Source organism: Chamaea fasciata, unplaced genomic scaffold (genome assembly GCF_029207755.1).
Source record: "Chamaea fasciata isolate MVZ Bird 193981 ecotype frontalis unplaced genomic scaffold, bChaFas1.0.hap1 SCAF_19, whole genome shotgun sequence".
NCBI lineage: Eukaryota > Metazoa > Chordata > Aves > Passeriformes > Sylviidae > Chamaea > Chamaea fasciata.
Window position 1 is genome coordinate 1,248,165 of NW_027094104.1, and position 12,709 is coordinate 1,260,873.

Below are 12,709 nucleotides of genomic sequence, written 5' to 3' on the forward strand. Positions count from 1 at the left end.
CCTGCCGTGTAATGTAAAAGTTGATTTTTAGCTACAGTGCTTTTTCTGTATTTTGGAGAGATCTTTCTAGATCCTGTGTCCAGCAGGCAGCTGAGCTAAACAGACATGCCCAGGTACACGTGAGGATTTTACTCGTGGTCCTGGCAGAGGAACAGTGTCAGGGACTCTAATGAAACCCAGAGCCTCCAGGGCAGGATCTAACAGGGCTCACAGCTTCTGCACTGAAGGAGGGAAGGATGCATAATGCTGATCAATAGGTTATACAAGTGCATGCAGAGCTCCTAGGGGGTAATTTCCTCCAAGATGTGCCATAATTACTGCGTTGGCCGAAGGATGTGTAGATGCAAACCAGGGGACTGAGTTTGTTCTGGCTGTTTATGTTTTATGCTGAGAGATACTGTCACCATCAGGTTGGTAGTTTTGCTCCATTCATCAATCAGTTCAAACTCTCTTAATTTTCGGCCCTATCCTTGTTGTTATCTTCAAATTTTAATTTACCCTTCTATCATTTGCCAAAATCTGTTGCAGTTGGGAGCTGATTAGCCAGCTGGTCAGGCATTCCAGTTATGCGTTTTACAGAAATGTAGAAAAACGCGTGTTAAACATTCCAAACACTCTGTTCACACCATGTCTCTGTGTGATCCATGGGAGGAAAATTAATGGAATAAAAGCCTTAAAATACCTTTCCCAGGAGAACATTCAAGACTTGAGAAAGAGGGTTACAGTGCTTGACTGCCAGCTGCGGAAATCAGAGTCGGCCAGGAAGACCTTTGAGGTGGCCACTGAAAAATTGCTACAATTTGTAGAGGTAACTTTGCCTTTCATTTCTAACAATACCTTATTTGGAAAAGGTTTGTGTTGATGTTTGTGAGGAATGAGCATAGTAAAATGGCTATAAACTAGTTTCCAGAGATCCTTTCATTCCTGGAGATACAGATTATAAGTGTACAGATCCAGAGGTTTTACATAATCTTTATGTTTTGCTATACCGGATAAATTAAAATGATCAGATAATTTTTTCCACCTAAACTCTTATCAATTTCTCTGAAGAAAAATTTCTCACAAGAAAAAGGCTAATATTTGAAAATTCTTTGGCATGTTATGAAACAACAAAAAACCCTGATGTTGTTATATGTACTTTGTTTAAAGGGGTTATAATATTTTGGTTTTTACTTTTGCACTTCTAGCTGGGAGACACTAGGCTCTCTAATTGCAAATCAAATCCCCCACCCCCAAACAGAATATCAAACTGAGGTATTAACTTTTTGTCTGTGTTGATTTATAAACTGTTAACTTCTTGACTATGACCAACAGGTTGTGCATGAAATACTTTCAGATAACTCTACTTCCTCAACAGTTTTAAGGTAATGAAATGGCAAAATTAATAGTGAAAAACTCTACTGTTGTTTCCTAGTCTCAAAAAACTGCCTTACTTTTTTCTATACTTTTGCAGTATAGTTCTGAGTATCATTTTATTGAAGGAGAGGGAATAGCATGAATTATAAATTAGGCTTTCAGGATACAGCTTCATTAAAAACCTCTGAATTAAATTAAAACAGTTAGTAATTACATAGCTATGATTATCTGGATGTTTCCATAAAGTAATTATAATGTACTAAGGATTAGTTAAAATGCAAGGAACCTTAACAATGGGTTGTAATTTTTTAATTTTTTTTTAGGTTCTCCTAGGTGATTTTGCATCACAATGAATCTAGTAGCATATAAATAAATTGATAAAATGTGTATCCATTTACATTTTATTACTTTTCTTGTTTAAAAAGCTGCTGGGAATATTCAAGAAGATTTAAGCAGCCTTTAGTCCTTCAGAAAATTGGCATGATTGTGCCTATATATCCCAGATAGCATCCATTAATATTTATGTAACAGTAAAATTGTTCAGTCTCTTTCCTGCAGTTTTTTTTTCAATACAGTTCTCAAGGAAATCTAATGTATTTAAGTGAAGTGAACTGGAACTTTATTTCAAAAAACCTATGCGGGCTCAGACCAACCAGGCTATCATAGATAGCCAGTGAGACGCAGTGTCCATTGGCACTGCACACAACAGTGATATTGTCTGTTTTGCAAAATTCATAGGATTTATTTTAGTGAATGGATTAATTAGTATCAAATACTAAGCCAAGGTGACAAACTGATTAAGTAACAGCAGAGAAGATAAGAGTTGGGTCCCATGAAGCAGTGTCCCTTCTTAAATGCTGGTATGAAAATTCCATTCAAGTTCCTTTCCTGCCACCCACTGAGTCCTTGACACTGCATTTAGGGTTGTGAATGTTATTTGAATTGAACTTTCCAAATACCTTCATTGTTCAGCCAGGACTGCTGCTGGGGCAAACTCACTGATTTAGGAGCGTGAATCTTTTTTGTTCATACAGTGAGAACAAAACCACTTAAGAAAAACAAGTTTACCTTATTAAAAGGAGCGGTTTCCTTTACCATCTTACAAATAAACACTTATTTTTATTGTCTTAGTGACAGAAGAACACTGTCCACTAAAGCACTTCTGACTCGTCTGGGAAGGGTCGGACCCACTGTCACAGCAGCTCTTGCAGCAGAAGCCAGGGACCTTGCCAAGTCTGTCCGTGCCATTTTGGAAGTAGATTGTGAGTGAGTGTGTCCGTCTCTGTGTGCTTTGAAATCTGGTATCAATTAATCAGCCAAGAAGATGGATAATCTCATTTAAAATTGGATGTGAAATGGCAGGATAAATCATTGCTAGCATGCGAGGACGGAGCAGGTTCAGTGTCAGCTCAGGATGCATCTTCATCAAAATATAATTAGAATATAAAGTTATTCCAGAGTACATTTCTTCACAGGAAAACTTAAAGCACATAATTAATGCCAAAGTAAGGAATATGAAGATTACCAGAATCATGTAAAACTAGCAGAATTTCATTACTTTAATGCTCTGTTTTTCATACTGGAATATTTGCAAAATGTTATTCTGCGGGATTTACATGAACATGTAGCAGAGTGTTTTAATGAAGATGTTGTTGCTGTAGGGAGTGAATGTAGGCAGCAGTTCCATTTGGAGATATCCGTGTATGTCCTCAGGTCGTGAACAGAAATCTGTTCCCATTGGTGAAAATGATGGTAGCTCGTGAGAGTGACTGTAATAAACTGCATCAGTTGAAAATCTAAGAAACAGCTTTGAATTATCATATAATTCCTGGTTCAGATCACTGAAATGATTGTGTATTTTGATGGTATTTGCCTGTAGTTGAGCAGGCATGTCAGTTCTAATCCAGCTTAAATGGACTGATTTACAAAAACGAAACAGAAATGGTACATCACAGGAGGTTTTGGAAAGGTTGATAATTATGCTTGCCCTTAATTATTGTATCAAATATTTGGATAGCTTTGACTGTTTAGGAATTAATATAGGAGGAGACTGAAAAAATGGTTGTTGAGAAAACAAGATGCAAAAAATAATTTTGACGTTGTTTCTGAAGCATTTATTTATTACTCTGTGGCAAAGAAAGCAAAATAAGAAGATAAAATTTGTTCAAAAGTGTCGAGAATATTAGATTTAGAGTTACTGGTGGAGTGAAAAGAATAACAGCGACCAGGAGAGCAGATAATTGGTTTTCCACCAATGACAGTCATAGTTCTGTAACACTGAATTGGTTTTATTACACTACACAGGAAATAGTGCAAAGAAAACTTTTGGTTCTAAATGCAGCTGAATTCTAACATGTGGTTATGTCAAACATAATAGGAAGAATACATGTTAGAAAGCTCTGGAGCCACAGCAGGGATCCATTTTATGAACCCGAGAATTAAAAATAGGTCTGCAGAGAAGGATTTAAAGATTGAACGTCATCTTTCTGAGTTCATTCTGATTTGGAGAGCATTACAGATAGATTTGGGCTCTGACAAGCTTGGGTATGAGATTAAAGCTTTAAACCTCACTGGCTCTTTCTCCCTCTCCCTCCAAAAAAAAAAAGTAGTTAAGGCAAAGGAACTGTGTAATAGCATTCTGTCTGCAGTGTTCTCTGCCAGCTTCTCACTAAATGTTTTCCATGTGATCTGAAATTTTCTTGCAGATGGGCTGTCATAGAAAGGGGGCTCCTGTGTATGTGGCATTTCATAAATATCAACTATCAAAGAGAAAAGTGTAATAGAGACTACAGTGCAGATTGAAGGGTTTCCTTTTTCCAGGAAGGTGTCCACAACACAATAATTTGTTATTGAATTCTCAGAGTGAGAACTGGAGTTAGTACTTTTGAGGTTGCTCAGTGCATCAGAATGTCTGGCTGGGCAAGCTTTGTGATACATTTTACCTTCTGAATAGAACTTCTCTTTCATTATTTCCTTCATTCTTGTAAATACAAAGTTAGGAGTCCCAGCCAGAATTCCTCTTTGATTCATTTTGATTTCATGTGAAACGAGGTCTGGGTGCCAAGACAAGGTTGTAGAGTGTTTTTCCAACAGAAAACTGCTTCCTCTGTAAAAAACCTTCCTTGACAGCCAGGTCAAGATGACATATTTATGAGTTATCCACACAAACTCTCCCCTTCCTCTGTAATAGCCTGACGTTTTGCCTGAGGGAAGAGGCTTGAAGACATTCAGTGTATTCCTGAAAATCTTCAAGCACATATTGCCTTGTGGTACTGCTGCAGATCAGCTTTCAGCTCTGCAGGCTGAGTGACAGCTCTGTGAAGGCTCTTTGGTGATTCTTCAAGTGAAGACTCTGAAAAAAAACAAAAAACCAACAGCTCGTTTTCCAGGGCTTACTACTTCAGGACCCTCCAGTTCCCAAAATGCAAATAATGAAGTAATAAACAGAATAATCAAGCTCATCCCTTGAAAGAGCCATTCTTCATCTTCTTTAAAGACTGTAGGCTATTTTTAGAAAGCAAGCCTTGAGAGGCTGTTCTGCTTTACAGAATGTGAGCATCTCCTGAACACTTGAAATTACTTTCATCATACAGAGGATAATAATGCCTCAGTGAAGAACTGCAGCATTTAAAAGCAGTTGCTGCCTGCACTTAGTAGACCATATGGTGCAAATCATGCTAAATAGAAGAGAGACAGCATTTTCTTCTTTTCTATTACAAATTTAGAAAAGGAATATACTGGGTACTGGTAATGACCAAAATCTGATTAACCCTGGAACATACTTATCTCCTCATCAAAGGGCAGGCAATCAGCATTTCGAAATGGGCACCCATATAACACAGCTTTCAAGTATTTTGGCTGCCAATTTCCTGCCTCTGAAACTTCTGTCCAAAAATACAATCTTGCTGTAGTTGACAGAATCCCAACCATCCACATCCAGGAAGTGTTCTGAAGCCAGGTTGTCCACTGTGCGGGAGCTCAAGCGGCGAATTTTGAGCTGCTTTATCCCATCACGTTCCTTTAATTTGCTCACAGCCTGGGATCTGACACAAGGCAATCATGCTGGAGTTCACACAAATGATCTCCAAATTAATACAGATTCCAAAACTCCTACTTAATTTACTCATTGATCTTGCCAGTCACTGTGCATTTGATTTTGCAGATCCTAGAGGCAGAAGTTTAGTTGCCTGGATTTTATATTCATTTTCCTTGAATGCTCTCTAGATAAGAGACTAGAAACTGCTGCTGCTCAGCATCCATTAGTGCTTGTTCTCTTGATGGTTAAATTGCTTTTGATTTTTGGGCAATGCCTTACATCTTTGGCATTAAGAGCTGAAATATTGGATCTATCCATTTCTTCAGTTTAGGGATTTTTCAACTGTGTTGTGTTCAATTGCCAAAGCCATCCCATAATCAGGACAGTGTCAGTTATCCCTTCCCATTCTTTTGACAGTGTGGGTGGAACTAAGCTTTAAAGTAGAGTAGCAAGGCTTCACAAATAAAAATTTTGCTGTTTTGAAAAGAGCCAATAGTATTAAGTATTCATATTTCTTTTGTTTGTTGCAGGCCTGGTGTGTTTGTTTATTACAACAGAATAAATGCTATTTATTTATACATTTATTATACACTATTTATTTATACTTTTTTGCTACTTTGTTCTTGAATCTTGTATTTTATGTACACAGCAGTGCTGTAACTTTGTGCAGGTAGTTGGCTGTAGTTCATCTGCCAGAACATGGGCTGTTCCCCCTCCCCTTTGTACCTTATGCCTGCACATCAAAATCCAGCTGTAACTCTGGCATTGACAGGCGCATCCTGGTTAACTTCTGTTAGTTTGGCTCCTGATATTAAAGATGCTGTATCTTCTTGTATTTTTAGTATTAGGCAAAATTATTTCCTGCAAGGTGCAGTTTGTGGGAGGAGTGTGCATTGAGGGAATACCTCTGACATTATTTCAGCTGATGAACTAGAACTGGACCTTTCCTTCCGCACTGGAAGAGCTGCTTGGGAAGGAGCAGCATAATGATAAGTGAAGAGATAACTCAATGTATTCATTGTTCTGGCAAGGCCACAAATATTTCAGTGAATTACTGAAATCAGAGATAGAAGAGCCCTGATAAATCGTACAGAGGATGTCCTGAGCGCAGCTGTACAGCTCCCTTTTTAATACTTTTTGCTAGCAAAAGAATTAATATCAGTGCTGTGTGCTTTAAAGCTAAAAAACTTACATTTGTCAGCTAAACATTACCTGAGACAGTATTTCCACTAGAAAATATTAATTTAGTGAAATTAATATGTATTATTCCTTTGAAACTTTTATCAAAATAAAAGAAGTGAATTTTCCCAAAAGAGAATTTATCAACTGTTTTATTCAAATGAAAATTTCACCGTTTTGCAAGTCCCTGAAGGTTGATTTCTTTTCCCCCTCCAAACAAAAATACTTAATGGGAAGATAGTTTCATTTTTGTCAAAAGTAATAATATTAAGTTATTCAATTAACTTTTTGCCGTTGAATCTTATTTGAGTTGGCATTAAAAAGAAAATATATAAATCTCAGAATTACATTATTTTAATTTTTCCAATAAACAATATCAAATATACACAAGATGAGAAGTAGATCTGTTTCACACTGTATTCCAGACCTTGTTAAATTTTTGCCTTATTTTGAAAATGGGAATGTTTCATGAAAAAACTTACAGCTTTTCTGCAACTCTTTAGATACATTTGCAAATCAGATCACAGTAAGAAACGTGAAGGTGAACAACTTATGTACTTGCAGAAAAATTAAAATTAAAAGTTGCATAACAGGAAAAATGGCTTCTGTAATCCTCAGGAAAAAAAAAAAGTCAAATCAAATTTAATGTAATTTTACAAGGACGCAGTCAAGAATTCGAAAGTTTTTTCCTCCGTAACTGTTTACTTGCAGCAAGACTTTTAATTTTGTGGCAATCATTTAAATGTCCAATTTTGCCTGCATGGTAAATAAGAATGAAGAGTTGTAATTCTGACAGTGTTCACAGAACTGTAATTTCAAAAAGAAAATCTGCCCAAGAATTTGAATATGTTTCTTTGCAACAGAAAATAAATGTTCCACTTAAAAATGTAATACTGTATAGAACGTTCCACTTAAGAAATGAAATAATGTATTCAAAATAATTCTGATATAAATGAAATTAAAATGAGTGTGCATAAAAAATTAATTTGAAAAGGGAGCACTAGACCTGTGAGACAAGTCCATTCTCTCTCCAGTCTGCAAATCTGATACAAACTGCTTTATTGCCATGATTCCTATACCTTGATTAACATTATCACCCCAGTTTTAAAAAGGAATTTGAATCATGAAGCAGCTGATTTGCTCATTCATAAGTAAGAACAACAAAACCCCAAGGATTTAACAAAAGTCTTCTGAATTTAATATTTATGGGGTTTTTTTCTGATTAAGTGTCTTATTGATAGGACATCCTGAAAGCAGGAGTTTTTTTTCTTCCTGGACAGTAACTTATAATTACTAGAATTTATTATTACACAAGGGATGCTGTTCCCCAGCCGCCTTTGGTAACTGTCAGGTTTATTTGTGACTTGTAAAAATTCTTTGCTTCTGGTTTATCATTTCTGTGTGTGATGTTTATGCAGTGACTTTTCATTGAACAAAAATTCCTGGACTATGGAACAGTGTCGGGGAGGACCTTTGCCCTGTCTGACCTGGAAGTCTTCATCAGGAAAAGGAATGACTGATGAGGAAGCACAGAGACAGCCATAGGCTCCCTTTCAGTTTTCTGAGAACATTACACTGGGTTGGGTTTCTTGCCTTTTTTATCATAATTGCTGCAGTTCAGTACCGTAGGTCTGATGTGAAGTTTCGGTGCTGTGTGCTGGATCCACAATAATTTTGTAATGCTTGGTTATCCACATATCGTTTAGGTAACTTAGACTTCAGCTGTGCTTTCCAGGCTGTACTCAGTCATCAGCCACTGAACTGCAAAAGTCTCGTGACTGATATGCAGCTTGTCTGCAGAACCTGGACTCTTTTATATTCTTTTCAATTGCAAGATTTATTATGATAATCTGGGAGAGGTCTTGATGTTGGGTGGTGATCCCTGACTCGAAAAAAAGTGAGGCTGCTAGGCTGTAGTATCGTCACTGATGTAATAGTAATATTTAAGTGCTTATCTGTACTTAGGAGCAGTGCCTATGATGTTACAGAAATAAGTTATGCCAGTGCAGCCAAATCAAGGCTAATAAAAATTATAGCAAAAAATCCAATAAAGAATAACCGAAAAAAGAGAAAACAAGACCAAATAAAACCCTTTGGATGTTTCACCTTTGGCTGCGGTTTTGTTGTTTTGTTTGGTTTTAGTGTTAATGTTGGGGCGTGAGTACAGGTGCTGTTTCACAAGCCTTAAAAACGGTCCCTAAACCCCGTTTCTCTGGCCGGGATTGCCTTGGGTTTAGAAGAAATCCTTCAGAGGAAAGGAGAGAAGAGTTTTTCGATGCATAATATAATTAAAATGTATCAGGTCTGTGAACACAAGACATAAAAACGCCTTGCAGATGGGAAGCAGAACAGTCATCTGCAGGTAATGTCAATTACACGAAAGTGTACAAAAGTAGCATTCGGTAGTTTGCCACCAAGGCATCAGAAAAGACTTATCTGGGAAGGACCTCCAGCAATTAGACCATCCATCCATGTGCCTCCAGCAACACAAATTATTCCTAGCTCAAACAAACAGGTATTTGTTTAGCATATCCCACTGCCTCTGTGGGCCAGCTACTGCTAACCTTAATTATCTTTGCCACCAGAAACCTTTTCCTTTGGCTTAAATCCTCCTCACTGTGGTTAAGGCCTGTTACTACTTGTCTTGACCCCTGTAGTTATTAAGAACTACTCTTAGTGGCACCTTTTAACATATTTGAAGACCACGTAGCATCTCCACCGTTTGCTGTCCCCCAAATAAATGACACCAGTTCACTGAAGTTTTCTCTACACCACGTCTCTCCTGGCCCCTTCCTAATCTTTGTATTTCTCTGACTTCTCTCTCCAGTTCATCAAAGTTGTATTGAGTTCTGTACTTAAGACAAAAATGCAATAAGCTTGTTTGCTTTAATATGAACTCACACCAGGTCCCAAATGGTGTTTCCTTTCCCCGGTAGCTCCATGGTACTTGCCACGTGAAGTTTGGACTTTCTTCTGCTCCCAGAACCAAAGGCACCTGGGTGTGCCCACTTCCTTCTGGGCAGCTGATTGTCCACACCTTGAATACAACGCTTTGCTGTTGCCTTCATTCAGTTGCACCCTCTTTATTTCGGACATTTGATCCAGTTAGTCAAGTCCTTACAAAATTGTAATCTTGTTTTTCAATGGCATTTCAAAGAAAGGTCCTTTTACCAATGGGTTTTAAATCCTGAATTGTCCCCAAACTCCCCTTCCTTGGACTAAACCTATGTTTTGTTGACTGTGAGTGAGGAATGACATTGTTTCACCTAACTGGCCTTACTTGGGGGTGTTGTTACAGGACCCAGGAACTAGACCCTGCTTATTTAATTTGGTGTCCGAGAATCAGAACATTACAGTAATTATGGACAAGCAGGGAAGCCAGATAAAAGCTGACACTATTAAGGATAGAGTAATTTCAGACCCTGATCAAATCAGAAAATACATTTAAATATCAGTTATGAACGATTTGCATGCTGATTTATTGGTGATTGAATATGCATGTTAATCCCCATGTTTCACAGCAAGAAAAAACACAATTTAGTGTCTAAAACTTGTTTTTCAAGACAGTTCTTTAATGTGACCTAGATTTCAGAACTCTGTTGTTGCTGCTAGAAAAGCAAATTATTCTCTCTCCATTCACTTACCTTTAATGAGAAAAGATGAGTCAGCCTTTGAATAGGCACTGCCTGTCCTGACTTTCAAATCAAAACATTTTAATAATGAAAAACAAGTGATATTATTATATCTTAAAATACAGATGACCTAACAAGATTAGTGCAGTCTCATTAGGATAATTTCTAGCATCTCTGGAAAGAAACTTCATTAAAAGTCTATAGACATGTTTAGTTCAGACTGTGACCCCTCTATGAAGAAATTAGTTGACTTTGTGCCTCTTCCCATACAAGTTGTATTTTCTCTTGGTAACTATGGAGACTGAAGTCAAAACTCTCCAGATTCAACACTTTTACTGGATGGTAAATACTTCCTGTTGACACAATGCTTAAAATTTTGATATATTAATCCCTCATTATAGCATGGTGTTTTGACATATGGGAGGAAACAAACTTTGAAGTTCTGTGGCACAGAGATGCAAATTGTTCCCAAGTCGGAGAAAATACCGAGGGGAAGCAGGAATTGGTCTCGGCCCCAGATCAGTGTCTGAAAGACAGAAAATACCCTGGTGAGACAGGAATTGATCCTTGAGGAGTCAGTCCCAGATCCAAGTCTGACATCCTTCTTTTTTGACTGGCAGGGCCAGCTCAGATTCAGCCAGCTGGTTGTGGGGAGAGGTGGGGATACCCCAGTGTCTCCCTGTGGGTCTGGGTGTCGGGAAGTCACCCTTTAAGGTGACCAAAACCAAAGTGACCATTGCAGTGAAGCTGATCCAAAGCAGTGTGTGTGCTTTTGGCAGTCAGTGCTGAGTTAATTTTCTTTGAGCATCCTGAGAGATCTGGATTCATGCTGACAAGGGGAAGGGGGATGAGCAACATTCCCTTTGTTGGGAATCAGTGTGTGCTGAAGCTGTCAGGCCTCATCTTGTCTCAGAGGGCTCGTAGGCTTTGCTGTCAGCTCCTGCAGTTGTCACATTTTTTCACTTCTCCTCAGTAGGTAGGAGTGAGAAGCTGAGGGCCAGCAGAGTTCTTCAGACATATACAGCACACAAATGTGTTCATTTAAATGGAGAGAAGTACAAGGAAACTTGATTGCCAAGAATGAGAGAGGAAGCTTTTTTAAAAGTGCATTTTAAGGAGAATTTGCTAGAGGAAAACGTAATTACTTGGTGCTTGTAAAGGAGACCTAAAGGAGGTACAGAATTCATCTATGGCTCACATTAGATGTGTTTCCTCGTGGCACGAGGCATATGGATCATTAACTGGGTGTTTAGGGAGATTTTTGCCTTGCATTAGTGATTGCTGTGGGTATTGTGTTTGGTAACAGAAATTTTCCTTTCACTGTAAATTTTACTTTTACACTCCAGGTGAAGTTCAGTATGCTAAATAGAGGCACTTTGTGGGGTTTTTTTTTCCCCTTCGGATTTCTAGCAAAAAAGAAAATCTATCTTAGATTTTAAGAACTTTTAACATCATTTCTAAAATATTTAAAATTATTTCTAAAACCCTGTCTTTTACCTATGCGTAGCTACAGGCTTTTTTATATCAGGCTAAAAGGATGGCTTTTTACATCAGGCTAAAAGGATGGTATTCTTACAATTCTTACTTCAAAAGGAAGAAAACATTACTTTGGTCAGTCCTTGCTGTGAGATGAGCTGAGCAGAGAGTGGTTCTGTCTCTCAATTGTAGGTGGTTCGTGCCAGCCCCTTCTGCAGTTTAATTTCATCATCAGTGCAAAAAAAGTGAGATATTACTTAGCAAGAAAGGCATATCATGTAATACTATTGCTTTTTAAATCTCAGACAATTTCTGCTCAATTCTAATTTTAGGCAGTCATTTTAATTTGTTACCAATGAATGCTTTCTAATTAAACTTGCATTTAATGATCACATGCGTCAGTGAGCAATGGGAGCTGACAGTGATGGAAGTGGGTGGATAGCACAATAGATGCTGACAGGAGGGATTGATCCAGTAAGGAAAGGAGATGGTTGAATTCCAGAACAGAGGAATCAGGGGAGCAAGAAAGGAGGGAAACTGGGGGAAAAAAAATTATTTCTTGGGACATCCAGGGAGGTGTTCCAGACTCTTCCGAATTACCTGGTCCTAGTAGTGAATGCCCTATGTGCAGGGACTTGTATTTCTGGAATAAGAATGGGTTATTCCAGGTTCTTTTTAATCAGCTGAAAGTGGCTTGTACCAATTCAGAGCAAGAATGTCCCCCAGAGAGTACTTCCATGAATTCAACTTTTTTTAGCCTACATGGCATTGGTGTAAAATTCCCCAGTGAAGGACTGTTTCTCTAATTTAAGAATTAATAATGTGTTCCCTGTCTCCTCTTCAGCAGTTCAAGATTCAGAGGTATAAACAAAATAAATTTCAATTTAATTTATGCAAATATTCTTCAAAAATTACTTTTTAACTTGCAGTGTGTTCAGTCAGCAGTGGAAGCAATAATGCATTCTTGACTCATCCCAGGTGGACAGCATCATGTTAACAATCAGTAGTGGGAAACTGCAAAAAAAGTCTG

The 12,709-nt window shown here is 37.9% G+C and overlaps 1 protein-coding gene across 3 annotated transcripts in view; it reads left to right on the forward strand.

The window, feature by feature from the left end:
- The window catches only part of STXBP4 (syntaxin binding protein 4), a 67,917-nt gene that overhangs the window by 32,946 nt on the left and 22,262 nt on the right, over window positions 1–12,709 (forward strand). For all 3 annotated transcript variants that reach the window (XM_066200596.1, XM_066200597.1, XM_066200595.1), the window contains 3 exons: window positions 692–808; window positions 1,315–1,364; window positions 2,488–2,618. In XM_066200596.1, coding sequence (XP_066056693.1) covers window positions 692–808; window positions 1,315–1,364; window positions 2,488–2,618 — 298 coding nt within the window. The remainder of the gene's footprint in view (window positions 1–691; window positions 809–1,314; window positions 1,365–2,487; window positions 2,619–12,709) is intronic.